General features: G+C 39.4%; 1 protein-coding gene across 1 annotated transcript; it reads left to right on the top strand.

Annotated features, from left to right (window-relative positions):
- Positions 1-641: 641 nt before the first annotated feature.
- PPP2R3C (protein phosphatase 2, regulatory subunit B'', gamma) lies at positions 642-15,878 on the top strand. Its single transcript, XM_009886952.1, has 12 exons — positions 642-763; positions 1,869-1,973; positions 2,554-2,666; positions 3,483-3,580; positions 6,386-6,456; positions 7,200-7,332; positions 8,480-8,535; positions 8,609-8,684; positions 9,357-9,493; positions 11,029-11,166; positions 14,672-14,731; positions 15,457-15,878. The coding sequence occupies exons 1-12, from the start codon at positions 671-673 to the stop codon at positions 15,643-15,645; spliced, it is 1,269 nt and encodes a 422-aa protein (XP_009885254.1). The 5' UTR covers positions 642-670; the 3' UTR covers positions 15,646-15,878.
- Positions 15,879-17,245: the final 1,367 nt, after the last annotated feature.

The following is a 17,245-nucleotide window of genomic DNA, read 5'->3' as shown; positions in this document are numbered from 1 at the left end:
GCCGCCCCGCGGGTGGTGCGCGCCGCCGCGGGGGCCGGACAGGTCCCGGCCTCGTTCTGTGGAGAAGCAAACGCCCTCATTTTAGGGGTGAGCGGCAGCTCAGGGGAACACTGCGGAGCCGTGTGGCGCTGTAAGGGCGGGTTGGTCTGTGGTACATACATACCCCTGTGAGAGCTTTGGCTGGGAGCTCGTTATTCGGAAGTGGGCCCACGGAGAGCTCCTGCGGGGGTGTAACGGTAATCCCTAACGCGGCAGCGTGAAGGGTGGTTTGGTGCTGCTGCTTACTGCGAGCAGCATCTTGAACGATACTGCCACTGTAAAACAGGAATGCTGCGGCTTTGTCGGGGTAACCATGTGTCTGTTACGACCGCATACCTTACAGAGAACCAGGTGTGTGCGGTCGCTGAAAGAGGTGCTTTTAGATGCTCAAAGAGAATACCTATGTGACACATTCGACATATCTGTTATATAATCTACATATTTAGACCTGTGCTCCGTTCCACCTAATATTTGCGTTCCTAAACAGCACAGTTGTATAGGCCTCAGCATTAACTCCTTTTTTTTTTTCAAGCTTCTTGTTACATTAAAGCCCTTGTTTAGAGTACAACACAAAAATTCTTTTCTGTGTTAATCAGCTAAAAAGAGCGAACAAGAACTAAAAGATGAAGAAATGGAATTATTCACAAAATATTATGTGGAATGGAAAGGAGGAAGAAAAACTGGCAATACGTCATATACAAATATACCACGATTTTACTACAGGGTAAGTGAGGTATCCAGATAAACTTCAGCAAGAAGCTCTTCTGTGTTGTAAAGAAAGTTGTGCTTATTCAAAGAGTTGCTTCAGCTTCAGAAGATTAAGTAGATTGAAATCTGAATGATGCAGATTGCTAAGTAGTTCATTTTTTTGTACTGTTGGTGATTTCAGCAGTTTCAAATAATTACTAAGCATCTCATCAGAGGCTGTGAAATAGTTTGCTAATGAGGCAGTAGGCTTGGCTGTTTACTACAGATAAGAAATCCTCTTTCAGAGAAACTTCCTGTTTTAACTAGATTTTGACATAATGGTGTTGTAAATACGTATCTTCCTGTTTCTGTTTAGACACGATGGGATGCCCCGCTTCATGAAAAGGGGGTCATTAGTCTTGCAGACTAAAGATAGGTCTGTTGCTTGCATGACCTAGCAGAAATGCTTGGTCCAGCAACTTATGTGTGAGATGATTCAGATTAGGATGGGGGAATATGGGAACACAAGTTCAACACCTTGGTGTTGCTGGCACTTGTCAACTTGACCACTCAGCTGCTGTCTAACCTTGCATGGTCCCACATTCCTTAGGATCGTGAGTTTCTGCCAACTAAATTCTCAAGTACCTCTACTTCAGTTGTTGAATACATATGCAACCATCCAAGTTCTGGTAGTGCTGTACAGTTTTGCATGTAAATATTGGCAGAACTTTCATGCTAAGTGTTCTTCCATCTGTTTTGTTGGCAAAAACAATTCTAGTAGACATTCATATAAACACAGCAGTAAATATCTTTTACGTGTGAGCCCTCCTATCTCGCAACTGTGGGAAATTGCTTTCTGGATGGGTTATCAGGTATGAGGTAAGTCTCTGTCTCTCATGTTAAAGATGTCCTGCTTTACATAAATATTTCAATATTGAAATAGTTTGAAACAGTATGCAAGTGATATCCCTGTAGAAGAGGCAGGTACCATAGCAGCATTCTGGTAGATAGGTTGTTATTTTCTGTCAAGTAAATAGCTTCATCAGATTGTGTGAGTCAGGACTACGTAAGAGTATTTGCTAGACGTGTAGTTTTTGAATGGTACCACTGTACAGAAAATTAAAATGCCACAATATTTCTAGCTACCAGCTGAAGATGAAGTCTTGCTTCAGAAATTAAGAGAAGAATCTAGAGCAGTCTTTCTACAAAGAAAAAGTAGAGAGCTGTTGGATAATGAAGAGCTGCAGGTAAGAAAGTATTTTCTGTATCTCTCACTAATAACTTCTGACAAGACTTCGTCTTTCTGCAAAGTTTGATTATCGCCTGTCTGTCCACAGAATCTTGTGATAAGGTGCTTTGCATTTGGGTATGTTGGCTGGTTGTGTAGTACTAGCTAAAGCTGAAGTGCTATATAGTCTTGTGCTGGTAATGTCAGTGTAAAACTTCCTTCTTATAATATGCATGAGGACTAAATCAATGGCTTCTGGTTTTCTAGCATATTCCAACAATTCCCCTGATTGGCCCAGAAGAAGAAACAAATTCTGTTACATATCACTGAGATGGTTGAGTTTAGTGCACTGCAAAGGCAAAAGGGATGGGATGCGACCCTAGAAATCCTAGTGAGAGAGTGTGTGTGTTTAATAACAGTTTAGAGCCGTAGAAATATCACTTGCTTGCTTTTCTGGCTGAACTGACGATGTATACTGATTAATTGAGATAACCTTGCAGCAAAACCACATTTTTGCTGCATTTCTTACATGCTCTGTCTTAAGCACATTGATGTCTCTAGAGGGGTATCTTCTTAACCAAATATAAATGCCTTCTAAGAATCTATGGTTTCTACTGGACAAACATCAGACATCACCAATGATTGGGGAAGAAGCAATGATCAACTATGAGAACTTCTTGAAAGTTGGTGAAAAAGCTGGACCTAAATGCAAGTAAGGCTTTCTTCTCTTGCGTATGCTTACTTTGGCTAAACCTAAGTGCTGCTGTAACTTTCAGTTGTTAAAATACATGGAAATAGTTTAATGGTGAGATAAAATTATGTCCCTGTAGTTTTTGAGGAACTAGTTGCTTTGCATGCTTGCAAAGGTGTATTGCCCTACGTCTCTGAGGGAACTTCTGATAGAGATGTCTGTGACAGGGATACTGCATCCTTTTGAAGAATAAATTCTCATCAGCATGAGCATTTTTATGCTATGAGTGGCCAGTAAACAGCACATTTTGTATTTGAAGAGGAAATCATGTCTCCAGTGATATTGCCCAACCTTCCCTAGTATCCGATAGAAAATTTCCTACCAGGTGTTCTGTGTACAGCACACAGTGAATATTCCTTCTTTGTGCTCCTGTTGGAGACTGCTGTTGTGCACATAGCTTTGTGATTGAGTTTTGGGCAGAAACAGATTATTTTTCAGTACTGGCAGTTCCTTTTATGTGCATATTGTTGTAGAAGATTGGAAGTGACCAAATACATTGTACTAAAGAGAAACTAAATTGAATGAGAGATCTCAAAACTCTCACATCACTGAGGAATCTCATGAGCAGCAAAGGCAGCTGCTTTTTATTGAGTTTACCATTGTTACTTGGTGGGATCCCATTTGATGGGTGTAGTGTAGCAAATTAATGTCTTTGAGCACATTGAATGTTGTTAAAACAGTATTTTAAAGTGTTTGTAAGTTTTGGATACTGTAACTGGATCTGTCAGTGCAGCATAATCAGATGCATAGAAGTAGCTTGGTGTTTATGTTTTACAGGCAGTTTTTCACCGCTAAGATCTTTGCTAAATTACTTCATAATGATCCTTATGGGAGGATATCTATTATGCAGTTTTTCAATTACGTCATGCGAAAAGGTTAGTTGATCCTTATTCTGTGTTAATGTGAAGTTGTTTTATTTTCAAGGCTATTTTTGAGCTTTATTAATTACTTGCTGTCCTCTTCAACAGCAGTGAGATCTAGCCCTTGATTGCTAATGCTGTTTTCCTGGAGGGTTGAGATTCTTTTGCTGGTTACTAGGAGGTGGAGGAGGTGGGTGGGAGTTCACCCTACCTCTGAAATCTAGCTCTCAGCCGGACACAGCCTTGATCTGTTTGCTATATAGATTGTCATTTTATTTCTTTTATTCAGGCAGTACTGTGAAGAGCAAAGCCCTAAAGTTATGTGACAGGTGTGATCCTAAACACTGATCAGTGTCCAGCAGATAGCTTTATTGCTGTTTTTCCTTCTACAGAGTGGTGTTACCTATGTTTTCTAACTGTGCTTGTCAAACATGTCAATATGTTCTTGTGCTTGTCACTATAGCCTTACCATATTTTCAGCTATTTTCTATTATAAATAACTACTTGGGCTGAAAAATGTGTGTGCGTGGTTGTTTTGGTTTTTTTTTTTTTTTCAAATCTCTATTTGATCTTGTTTAAAAAGATGAGGCTGGCTAGCAGAAAGGAAGGTTGCCTCATGGCCTTGTCCCCTGGCTACTGTGTTCTTAGGTCTGGTAGAGCCTTCAGGAGGGGAGAATGGCACCTCTCTCCAGAGCAGCTCAGCTTGCCTAACTTAAAATCTTGTGGTGTGAGGGATGAGAGATGTGTTGAGCAGGAAACCTGGTGAGTAGACGTGCAGAGTATGCAAGAAAGGAGTAACAGGCCCATTTGCAACAAACAGCAAACCCAAAAGCTGCAGGATAGGAGTCTTGTGAAGAAGTCTGTGGAAATTGTATGCGTTTCAAAAAGGCCTACCCAGACGGACACAACAGAGATTCTTTCAGAGCTCTTCATTTCATTTGTTTCACCCAGAAGTTTTAAGTCTTGTGTATTTCTGGTGATACTTTTTTTTCCTAAAAAACCAAACATACAAAAAAAAAAACCACCCCGAAATAAACAAAAAAACCCTGCGACAAACCAACTAAACACACATAACCAAAAACCCCACCAAATTTAGAGACAGAAAGCCTTTTGGTGTGTCCCATCTCAACCAGATTTCATTTTCAGACTCTGTCCAATTTAAGGTCCCATTGCAGTGTTTGTTTGCAGGTCCCTCTGTGGTCAGTTGAACAAGAATCCTTGTTTTTGCTAGCCTGCAGCATTGGAATCGCCTAATAAAGTTAGTCTGGTAGCACGTCTGTTCAGTAGCTGAGATCATTTCTATTGTCTGTTGTACAGCGTTCTGTATGAGGACTAAAGACCAGGCCAGGTATTAAAGAAAGAAAAGACTTAAATTCCTGTAGGGATTTTGGTTAACACTTTAGGTTGGAATTAGTGATATCTATTTCTTTTTACTGCTAAATGTCCTTCAGTGTGGCACTGAAGGGAGGCGAAAGTACCAGATGATGAAGAGACTTACTCTACAGCTGCTTGAGCTGATCCAACATTTCACCTTGTTTCGATGAAGCTCATGCAGTGGAGCGGTGCTGCAGCAAGGAAGAGGCCATATCACCCTGAGCTTAAAACATCTTAAACTGCTGTGTCTTGGGTGCCTGATGGTATTTGGGGTTTTTCTTTTGTATGGTTGTTAAAGTTTTAGGAATAGCTGCATGTATTCACATACTTGTCCTGAACATGTAGCATTCTGTCTTTATCCTTCCTGCCTCCAACTGGAGGATTTCCCAAAGTCTGTGTTTTACAGCCTTTCTTCCTCTTTCTTAATGATTTACACCGTCCTTTTGAGAGGGGACAAGAGAATGGTGAAGTTAACAATAATGGTGAAGCATTTCCCAAAGCACTGTCTGCCTCCAGTAAGGGTCCCCCTTCAGGAGGAAAGGTGGTCGAGTCTGTTGGCTTTGTCCAAATGTGTCAAGCCTAGTGAAAGTGTCTTGAATCACTTCAGGGTGTATGATGCACTTACGTTTAAACTTCAGCCAACAAAGAAACAGCCTCACTGTATAACCTCTGTCATCTCCGAGTGATACTTAGTCCACCTTGACAAACACCTATCCTGAAGAGACAAATGTTGGTATGAAGCACGGCTTGTATTTTTTAAGAGGAACTTTTAAACTGTTTCTTCATAAAATGGAAGTTAAATTTAACATGGAGTGTGTGAATAATTGTTTTTATGCCAAATTTGTACTCCATCTCTGTTACTGTGTTTTAACAATGCCCTCAAGCACATCATCCTGTAGATTGTCTGATTAATGTGTCTTCTTATTGCAAAAATAGATGCTTGCGCTACTTTAATTCTCCTGTTGTAACTCAGAAGTGAGGGCAGGACCTTTGGCTGTAGCTGCAGTGTCTTGTGCTGCACAAGGGGCTGTAGCAATCTGACAAGCAATCTGTATATGACATTGTACAGCTGTTTTTAATGCAGTGAAAATGCGCTGCTACATGGATTTCTAGATCAGTGAGAGAGAACAAATGCATGTGATTCCATGTACCAGGCAAAATGTGGTGTCTGCTCAGCCGTTTCTCATGTCTCATTATAAGGCAGCCTTGGCCACAGCGTACCATATATTGCCAGTGACTCTTAGCAACTTAGAGACTGAAACGCTGTTTCTAAGCAGGGCTGGGACATATCATGAGTTTGCTTAAATCTTAGAAAAACAGGAAATAGAGAGAGGCACTTAACATCCAACACTGCCTTGTGACCTTTAGAATAACTTTAAATTTTGGTGAGACCTCAAAAAAAACCCCAAGGTTTCTTGTGTTGTAATTCTGTTTTCTGTTTTACAGTGTGGCTTCATCAGACAAGAATAGGTCTCAGTTTATATGATGTGGCAGGACAGGGTTACCTCAGAGAATCAGTAAGTAACTTCTTGATTAACTTAACGTCTGTCTTTCTGATGCTCTGTTATTTGAATAAAGGCTCAAATTTTCTTCAGCCATATATCATAAAAGCTTATATCAATCTAGATTTGGGGTGGGCACGTTTGTTTGAATAAATAGTGATCCCTATATTCTAGGGGTTTGGTGGTGAGAGTGCTGCTAACCTTTTTAACATATGGGTAATTCTCTGAAAAATAGGTTGTAGATATCAAGCTTTCTTGACATTAGCACTTAGCTAGATTAGTAGGATATAGCAGGAATCACAAAAAGGATGGCTAGTGTGGGCCTCAATGAATTATTCTCCTGTTCTAACAGGAGTTAATATAATAAAAATAAATAAGAAGGTTCTAGTTATCACTCTACTTAAAGCTCTATTAAAGAATATTCAGCAATAGGATAATCTAATTAGGAGTTATGCATTGGTATTTGAAAAAGGTACAGTTGAATGCATTTATATTTACATGTAAATACTGTCTACTTAGTTAACGTTCTGCTTTATTTGTAGACCTTTCAGTCATGGCATCACATGTGCATGTATATGACTTAGGATTTCTTGCACAGAGACAGAAGCTTTTTTGCCTGCTTTCCAGCTCTTCCCTGCATTGTTGCAGGATTGGGGTTTTTTTTAACAAAATATCCTTGAAAACCAGGGTGGAATATAGCAAACATGCAACAATAGTAGTGTTTAAAGCTTGTTTTCTTTTCTTTCTTAATTCTGCAGGATTTAGAAAACTATATTTTGGAGCTCATCCCTACTTTGCCACAACTGGATGGTTTAGAAAAATCTTTTTATTCCTTCTATGTCTGCACAGCAGTTAGAAAGTTCTTCTTCTTTCTGGATCCTCTCAGAACAGGTAGGTCCATGTTTTCAAAATTCTTAATATGTGGGAGTATTTTCACTTTTAAAATGTTTCTACTTGTGTTTTCAAAGTAAGATGTAGTTGTCTTTGTAGACTTTTGTTCAGCAATCTTGAAGATTAATCTCCACTGAAGACCATGAGTCTTTATGTGGGTCTAATAATCTACTTCTAGAGCTAATGAATTTCTATGAGATACCCATCAGTTGTAGTACTATAGAGTTATCTCATAGAAACTGACAAATAAGGTATTATTTCATCATAATGCATCATTAGGGGTAACCAATTGTGTAAGTGTTCAGGATGAATAGACAACACAGCAACTAACAGAACTGCTTGGCAGAACATCCACAGAGCTGTGGAAATGCTCAAGAATGCTTATTGTGATGTGCTTCTCCTGTGATTCAATTTTTGTGCACCATGTGAGCTCATTAGAAAAGGTTTGCAGTTATGGCTGCTAATTCTTACTACAGATGTAGCTCCCTCGGACCACAGTTTGCTTTTTTTTTTTGTGTGGCCTTGATTTAAGTCATAACTGTGTTTTCAAGATGTAGCTGTGCCACTCGAAGACATCAGAGTTGTGTGGGCAGTAGCCTCTGGCAGATGTAATTGCAAACATACAGAGCAGGTGTGTATGAAGGTAAAATGCCATTATTGTGCACAGCTGTTCGTGCAGCATCTGCACACCAGTCAAAGCTACACCAGCGGAAGTGCATTCTACCACTTTAGCTTTATGTCATATCTGTAGTTTCTGAAGATGTAAAAATATCGCATCACTTTATTCCAACAAATGTTTTAAATGTGCTTTCTTTGCATTTTTTACTTTAGATTTTGAGTTGATGTTGGACACTTCTATTTTTCTTTTAATCTAGTTTTCTGGCTTTTAAGACTTCAGGATAACTCTTCTGCCAATATCAAGCTAGTTTTATTCAGTTGTTTTAAAAGCTATTTTTGTTTTGTCGCTTAAATTACAGCCATATCCTTGATGTTAGAAGTTGGTTTTGTTTGGGTTTGGTTTTTCAAAAAGGCATTTTTTCTCTGCTCAGAATGCTTCTTTCTTAAGTGGAACCACCTAAATGAGAACAGTCAAATGGATATGTTGGCTGGGAGACTGCTAAAATGTGTTTTCCTTTTCTTGCTGCAGGGAAGATAAAGATACAGGATATTTTAGCTTGCAGCTTCCTGGATGACTTACTGGAGGTAAAGATCTGTTAGCATATACTATTGTATATTAATTTACTCTTTCTGAAGTCTAACTTTATGTTTCACTTAGTTAAGGGATGAAGAACTTTCTAAGGAAAGTCAGGAAACAAATTGGTTTTCTGCTCCTTCTGCATTAAGAGTTTATGGTAGGTTCCTTTTATATATGAATGCTTTCCCTTCCCCCCAGCGCCCTCCCCCCCCTCCCCCCTTGTATGACTTAGTCACATTTTTAGTGTTATTTTTTCCTCTGTTTTTGTCTTTTTAAATCCTCCTTATAACTTATCAAGTCCTGTAGCCATCCTTTCAGTGTATCTTCCTAACTTTCTTTAGTTTCGGTTCTCCACTGTTGGTCTTTACCACGGTTTTATCCTCTGTCATTTTGTGCTTGTTGCACAAGGTACAAGATTCCTCTGTAACCTTCTACTTTGACTGTTCTATTCACGCTTTTGCATGACCTTTACATCTTTTTTTTGTGCTTACACCAGATCCCTTTAAAATAGCATGCTCTTAGCCTTCTGCTCCCTTTTCTGTATTCACAGCCTTTACTTTTGAGCCCTTGCCTTAGAGTAGAACTGTTAATACCTTGTTATGGGAATTCTGCTTCCCCTCCCTGCCATGTTCTGTGCTCATTTATGATGCTCTACAAATATTATTGTGGATCTAGCATATTCCCACCTAACTGCATTAACTTTATGATGAAAATGAAATAAATGTTTTCAAATTAAATAAATATTTTAAAAGTGCTAAACTTTCTCTGTTGAAGCAGTTCTTTGCTGATATAGGTATATTATGTTTTGCCCTCTGTATCTCCTCCCTAGGTCAGTATTTAAACCTTGATAAAGATCACAATGGTATGCTCAGCAAAGAAGAACTGTCCCGGTACGGAACAGGGACACTGACCAACATATTTTTGGATCGTGTCTTTCAGGAATGCTTAACTTATGACGGTGAAATGGTAATCACATATTTTCACTTTGTTCTCAATATAAAAGCCTTGGCTTATCGAGACAGGAAATGTCTCTTAATCAGTATCTTTAAAATAAAGAATAGCTTGAGGTAAAGTAACTTTTGTTTATCGTTGTGCACACAAATGACCATGCAGCAGATAAGAAAAGTAATTTTCTAAACAGCAAAGTGATCACACTGTGGCTTAAAGACAAGTTGCTTGTTTGAAAAAATAGAGGTGATACAAAATCCAGACAACCTAGGATAAAGCTTCTTGTATATTCGATAACATAAAGCGCATGTTGAAAAAATATATAGATGTAGCAATGCTTTTTAGCTACAGAGTTTAAAAAAAAAACCCTTAAAACTGTATTTATTTTGAAAGCTTTACTTAATGTATTGCTACTCTTGTTTGCATTCACATGACTAAACTCTAAAAGTGATAAATGACAAATTCATTATACAGTCCTTCTGCGACACTAGCAGTTTTTTATAGAATCACAGAACCATTGAGGTTGGGAGAGATCCTCTTAGTTGCCCTTTATTGGACTTCCTACAGTAGGTTCATCTCTCTTTTGTATGAGGAAGACCAGACCAGGACCCAATACTCCAATGTGGCCAAAGCAGTGCTGAGTAGAGGAGAACGATCGCCTTCCTTGACACTTGCCAGCAAACCTCTTCCTCATGCAGCTCAGGATGCTGTCAGCAGCCTTTGCTGCAAGGGCGCGTTGCTGGCGTGTGTTGAATTTTGTTGCCCATCAGGACTCCCAGGTCTGTCTGTGCAAAGCTGCTTTCTGACTAGTCAGCCCCCAGCATGTACTGGTGCACGGGGTTATTCTTCCCCAAATGTAGGAATTTGCATTCCCTCTGAGCTTGATGAGGCTCCCATCGGCCCATTTTTCCAGCCTGTCAAGCTCCTTCTGAATGGCAACACAACTCTCTGGTGTTTAAGGTAGACAGGGTTATTATATACATAGGACCAAAGGATTTCTGTCCTTGTCACAACTATATCTTGATTGGGAAGCCAATAACCAGTACTAATGGAAAAGAGAAGTGTGATACGTATTTGTGATGCCTACTAATGCTTCTACCACATGATTTGCCAAACTGCCTACTCAGTTCTAAGGATCATATACTTTAACTGGCCATGTAATTCACCATTTGGTAATGGTAGGCTTACTGGTACTGGATGTTTAGTTTGTGGTAATGAAAACCTTTTATATGGCTTTTCTTCACTAGTTGGGTCTGTTCAGTAGTTTAAAGATGTATCAAACATTGTTTAAAAGTATATATCACGTGTTTAATTTGGATTTGTGCTTGGAATCCTATTTTACCTCTAAAATGGCAGGATTTCCTGTCATCAGCAGTCATTAAAAACTAACTTTTCTGCCACAGTGGTGGTAGCAGACGTTTTATATTTCATGTTGTCTTTTTCAGAAAATAGACTGATCCCCTACAATGAAATAGCTGCCAATTATAAAGTTCCTGCTTGCAAAATCAATTTAGAAAGAAGACTGTAATAAACATGATTGTATCTGCTTTTAGGACTATAAAACCTACCTGGACTTTGTGCTTGCATTAGAAAACAGAAAGGAGCCTGCAGCGCTGCAATATATTTTCAAACTGCTTGATATAGAGAACAAAGGATACCTGAATGTCTTTTCCCTTAATTATTTCTTTAGGGTAAGTCTCTTTATACAGGTGGGCCATTTTCTGTGTTTATAGTGTTAGAGCCTGTGTGCTTCTGCATGCAGATCTGCAGGAAATCACTTTAAATTACCAATACCCACTGGGAGGCTAGTAGCTACTTCTAAGAAGATTTAAAATATTAAAAAAAAAATATATATATATATATTCCAGACTTGGAAAGAATTCAAAAGGTATTTTCAACATTTTATCTGCAGTTGAAATTAACTGTTTTGATTTTGTTTAGGAAAAATATTTTCTATTGATTTTTTTTTTAATCAAAATTGTCCTAAATTGCCTAACGATTACCTATTAAAATCTTTACAATGGTTCTAATTGGTTATTGCCCATGGTTTTGATTTCCACTGTAATCCTAAAATTCAGCAGAAGAAACGAAAATAATAAAATGCAGCAATGGGTCTGTACAGCAGTGGGATCTTTCATTCAGTGTATTGATTGCAGAAAGCTTGCATTTTTTGTATTCTGTATTCTTACCTGTTGCTCCCAGAATAAATTTAAAATAAGCTTAATATTTTTTTAATTGCCGTTAAAATTAACCTAAGGCTTTTAAAGTCTTCCTCCAGATTTTGGGTTGTGTGTGAGTGGTTTTTTGTTTTTCTTCTGGCTTGTGGTGGTTTTGGTTTTGGGGGGAGAGGGAGTGGTGCAGATAGTTTGTTGTTTTGTCTTGTTTTTTAATAGATACCTGAAGTATCTTGGGAAGCGAAATGTCATACAGTAAAATAGTAATTTTTTTGCTGTGGATGGTTTAGGCTGAGTTATGAGTATGATGCTTTTTTCATGGACAAGATCCCTTCAGTGATATCTATTCAGACACAGGGACAAGCACTTCAATTTTCTTTATGTGGATCTTTGTATTATAACGGTAAAAATAAACAATGTCATTGTACTTAGCCGTATGCTCAAAGTATGATGAACAGGGTACATACTTCATTCAGCTCATTAAGAAAGCACTCAGGCCTGCTCAAGGCGTAATCTTACAGCCACATTATTACTATATTGTAGTAAGTCTCCAGTTGAACATCAACTTTGATCATGATTACAACCATGTCATTTTGTGAAAATAACTTCTTATCTGGACCACTTTTTCTTAAAAACAAACAAAAAACACTGAAAAAGCCACAACTTTTTTTTTTTTTTTTCTTTTAAGTGCCTTGGAGCCATCAAATAATTTAGGGTGACCTTTGGAGGTCACCTGCTCCCACCGTCTGCTCAGAGCAGGGCCAGCTTCATGGTTAGGCTGAGTTGCTCAGGGCCTTGCCCAGGCAAGTTTTTGGTATCTCCAAGGAGGGAGACTCTGTGGCCTCTTTGGGCAACGTGGTCTCGTGTCTGACTACCCTGACTGAGAAGACTTTTCTCCCCTCACCGTTTCTCCATCTTTGCCTAACTGGAACACTGCTTGCTGCGGTCAGTGTCCACTGCCTCTTGCCCTTTCACTGTGTGTCTTCAAGAAGAGTCTCGCAGTGATGTCTCTTACCACATGCTAAGTGGTTGAAGATAGTCATTAGGTTTCCCCCACCACTCCATCCTTCTGTTCTCCAGGTGAATTAATCCCCATCTTAAGCCTCTTCCTCAGCTGTGCTGTGCTTTTGCCCCCCTGAGCATCCTTATAGCCCTCTAGTGGGTTCCCACTGGTTTTTCAGTGTCTCATAAAGGGGAACCCAAAGCTGTGAGGCTGCATCTGGAGTACTGTGTCCAAATGTTGCGTCAGGAGGAACAATCACCACCCTGAACCTGCTAGCTATACTTGCAGTAATGTAGCCCAATATTTGTCTGTCTTCATCGCTGCGAGTGCACCCTGCAGGTTCTTGTTCAACTTCTTGCGTCCCAAGACCTCCAGCACCTTTCTGGCCAGCGTGGGGTTATTCTGCTGCAGGTGCAGGCAGGATTTTTGCATGTGCCTTTTGAACTTCGTCATAATCTTTGTTTAGTAGTTGTAGCTGTGTTGTATGCTTGATGGGCGACTGTCAGGTGAGGACTTGCATGACTAAGGATCCTAGAGAAATTAAGCAATGACTTGTGTTCTCCTTGCTTTTACAGCTCACCATTCCCACCACTTTCTCCACTTCTGCTCACATGGCAGTAGGATTCAGGGAGGCCAGGGGCCATATCAACTGGCTCTGACTCTGATTTTAATAAAGGGTGTTAGTTTACCATTTTACATTTCACAAAAACATTAATTTTAGTGTTGTCAGAGTTATAAGTGATTCTAATATGAAAGCAATTTAATAAGGTAATTCTGCATAAGCTACTGTGGCATAGCTATTTGTGTGCATATCTCCAGTTATATACTTACTCTATGGCTTAGTTATTGAAAAGATTCCTCCATTACAGTGGGTGCTTGATCATACTCCAAAATATGTCCCTCCTGTAAAATTCTGGAAATGGAATGTTCTAAGTTTTCCTTGAAATCAGAACAGTTCCTTTTGACTCTGTGAATAATTGCTTTTCTGCTAGCGTAAGTGTGGGAAGGTCTGCACCTACAGAGGCTTTGCTGATACAGCTGTGCTGACAAGGCTTTGCAGCTTGTCCTAGTGAAACAAAGTTTTGTTCATAGCTGTTATTTGCAGGCAGAGGTTTGGTGATGCTGCTGGTTAAATAGTACCGCATTAAAAGAACTAATAGTAGGGAATACTATTTTGCTCAGAACAAGAAATGCCTGCTTACAACATGAACCAGGACAACCCTTCCATGCATCAACAAATGCTCAAATAGACAAATACATTGTCTCCCTCAGGTTATTATTTGATCAACCAGAGTACAGGTTCCATTTTCAAAGTATTGGAAGTGTGAGTAGCCACACTGCTTTGTCTGTCCACTGATCGGTCTCTTCCCTTCTCTTTACCTCGTCTGCATTTCACATGCTGTCAGAACACCGAACCTTCTGGTTTGAGTGTTTTACTGTCTTAAGCTTTGAGTGGTAATATTAAAGAGACTGCATATCCCGCTTGCAGAGTGGTCGAACTGTCATAATGAAAGCTGGAGTCTTACACTGACTAAGAACTGTGAACCTAGAGATCTGTATCATTGATTATTGATGTGATTAGAGATGTGTATCATGATAGGACGATGGGGAGTGGCTTCAAACTGGAAGAGGGGAGATTCAGATTAGATATCAGGAAGAAATTTTTCACTCTGAGGGTGGTGAGGCACTGGTACAGGTTGCCCAGAGAAGCTGTGGAGGCCCCATCCCTGGAGGTGTTCAAGGCCAGGCTGGATGGGGCTTTGAGCAACCTGGTCAAGTGGGAGGTGTCCCTGCCAGTGGCAGGGGGGGTGGAACTAGATGATCTTCAAGGTCCTTTCCAACCTAAACCAGTCTATGATTATGCCTTAACTCACCTCACCTCACCTCACTTGTGGAATTGATTGCATGAATGCTTTGTCACAGCGCAATACAACTTAATATGCAGAAGCATTAAACAAGTTTCATACAGCGTCAGTATAATACTGCGCTACCCATTCCTAACTTTTCTTTTGTTTCTAGGCTATTCAGGAACAAATGAAAATTCATGGACAAGAACCAGTTTCTTTTCAGGATGTCAAGGTTAGTTCTACTGAATACGGTACATATACATAGTGAAATATTTGAATAAGCATTCTATAGTTTGCTTATGTTATAACGTAGTTTCTAGGTTGTTGTATATTTACTTGCAGAGTAGTAGAGATGATCTAAGTTGTTCTCCTCATAGGTTTGAAAATGACTTTCTATTCAGCAGTTGCTCTGTAAGAAATCTGGTATGCAACTGTTCTAGTAGTTTCCCTACTAACAGACAAATTACCTGTTAAATACATGTTGTTGTGCCCTATGCTTGTAGATACTTGCGATGTCTATTTTACAATTCAGGATCACCCACTGGGGTGGAGGGGTGGGACTGGTGACTTAAAAAAAACTTGTTTATAAAACTCTCTTTATTACTGCCTACTTTACATTTCGCAGTTTTAGTGCTTAAAAAAAAAAAGTATGAGAACTTCTGTAAAACTTAACTCATACAAGTGAACTGAGTTTTATGTTGCCACTTTGAGGCCAAAGCCTCCCAGAAAAGTAAATTCTTATTTGAGATGTGGGAGCTGAGCACGCTGCTCCTAACCGGAGCCAGTTATTGTGCTTTATATCTTCAGCGGTTTGTGACTTGACAGCTTTTTTGTAAGTTGGTGTGGATGGCACTAGTTACCCAAAGATCGTTCTGTATATGGTATAAAGTAGCTGTTATTCTGCTCATTAATGCTTGGGGGAGGGGGGTTCCTCAATTTTTACTTTTTTTTTCATAGGATGAAATCTTTGATATGGTAAAGCCTAAGGATCCTTACAAAATCTCCCTTCAAGACTTAATCAATAGCAGTCAAGGAGACACTGTTACCAGCATTCTAATTGATCTGAATGGGTTCTGGACATACGAAAACAGAGAGGTCCTTGTGGCAAGTGATAATGACAGCACTGCTGATGTTGATGATACGTGACTCTGAACAGGAATAGACTGTATCCATAGAGATATCTCAATCTGATGCATCAACTATTGGAAGCTGGAAACATTAATTATCTGAATCACTGCCTCTTCCCTCCCCCCTATGTAATATAAAATGTGGTGCATACAGGAGTTACAGAACTAGTTTCTGAAACCAAAAAAGCAACTATTATTTAAGATGTAAAAATGATCTCTTTTTTTTTTTTAAATAAATATTTTTGGACTTTTTCCCTGTGTACCAAGCCCAATTTTTATTTGAATATCCTGTTCTAGAATGTGAATTTATCCTGAAAGTAAGGATGTGGTTCTTGTTATCTTCAGCACTGGGCTGTATCCACTCAGCTATCCCAAGCCTCCTGCTGCATTCTGTATGGCTTCCTCTAATGATAACACTTGAACCTTCTCTTGTAAAGGCAAAAGTCTTCAGTAAGAGGTAAAGAACTTAGGCCTTTTTCTTCTACACGTGTCTAAAAGAAAGTATAAGTAAATAATTATTGAACTGACTGAATAGTTACCTACTTCTTCAGAGGTTCATTAACAGAAATTAAACTGCACTAGCTTCAGGTCTAGTTAAAACTAGTCCAAACACTAGGCTTTCACCAACTTAACCCCCTGTGCAAGTATTTATGTAATTAACTTAATTATACAGCTCTGCTACAGCAGTAGTTAAAGCAGTAAAACTATCTATCTTGCTCTATACCCAACTGTAGAAGCATGCTAACTTTCAGACAAAATTAGAATAGCTCCAAGCCAGAGGTGGTTGCAATCCTGTACTATTTATGAGCTTGAGGTAGTGGTGAACACATGAGCGCGTTACCAACCACTACCTGAGCTTGTAAGGAAGGGGTGGAGGTAGTGATGATATCTTGAATTTCAGTGCTTGAATATTCCAATAGGATGTGTGTGTCAATAGTAACCAGCGAACAGGTACGCACTCCGTACCCTTTTAAAGGAAAAGCCATAGCCAACTTCCAGTTCAAAAATTATATTAAATATAAAATAACCAGTTAATGCATTTACAGAAAAATTAAAACATTATGAAAGTAACCACTTTCATACAGTTTGCAAAAAACTGAGGGAAGGATTAAGTTAAGGCACAGTGAGTAATACAGTATTTTATACAAAGAAGGCAGTGAGAGCATTTCTTACGCAACAGATAGTAGGTAGAGGGGAAAAGAATGAACACAGCTGACATTAATTTATTGGCAGAAAAGCAAAGTATCTTTCAGCTGTAAAGGTTTTACTCTTGAGCTATGTGAAGCTTTCTATCTTGGACAGTGTAAGAGCCCCCAGCAAGCTGTTTTCCTGTGTATCCCCCAGATGTATCCCCCAGCTCTCTCTTGCAGAGGTTCAGGGCTAAGGAATGATGGTACACAGCTGTCAGCACCCTCTGTCTTACAGATCATACAGCAGCAAAGAACAGAGCCTCAAAGCAGATGGAATACAGCTGATGACTGAATCTTCCTCAGAAGCTTTTTCTGTGGTGATGGAGTACTAGTGGCAGATGAGAGGCGAAGGAATCTGTGCTCTATAGGCCACTAGTTCAGTTAGAGGGTTGTCTGAAATACATAACTGAACGCTGGAAACTAACAGCC

This window comes from Charadrius vociferus, unplaced genomic scaffold, assembly GCF_000708025.1.
Source record: "Charadrius vociferus isolate BGI_N301 unplaced genomic scaffold, ASM70802v2 scaffold14, whole genome shotgun sequence".
Lineage (NCBI taxonomy): Eukaryota > Metazoa > Chordata > Aves > Charadriiformes > Charadriidae > Charadrius > Charadrius vociferus.
Note: the sequence above shows the minus strand (reverse complement) of the source record. Positions and strands in the feature narration are given on the sequence as shown.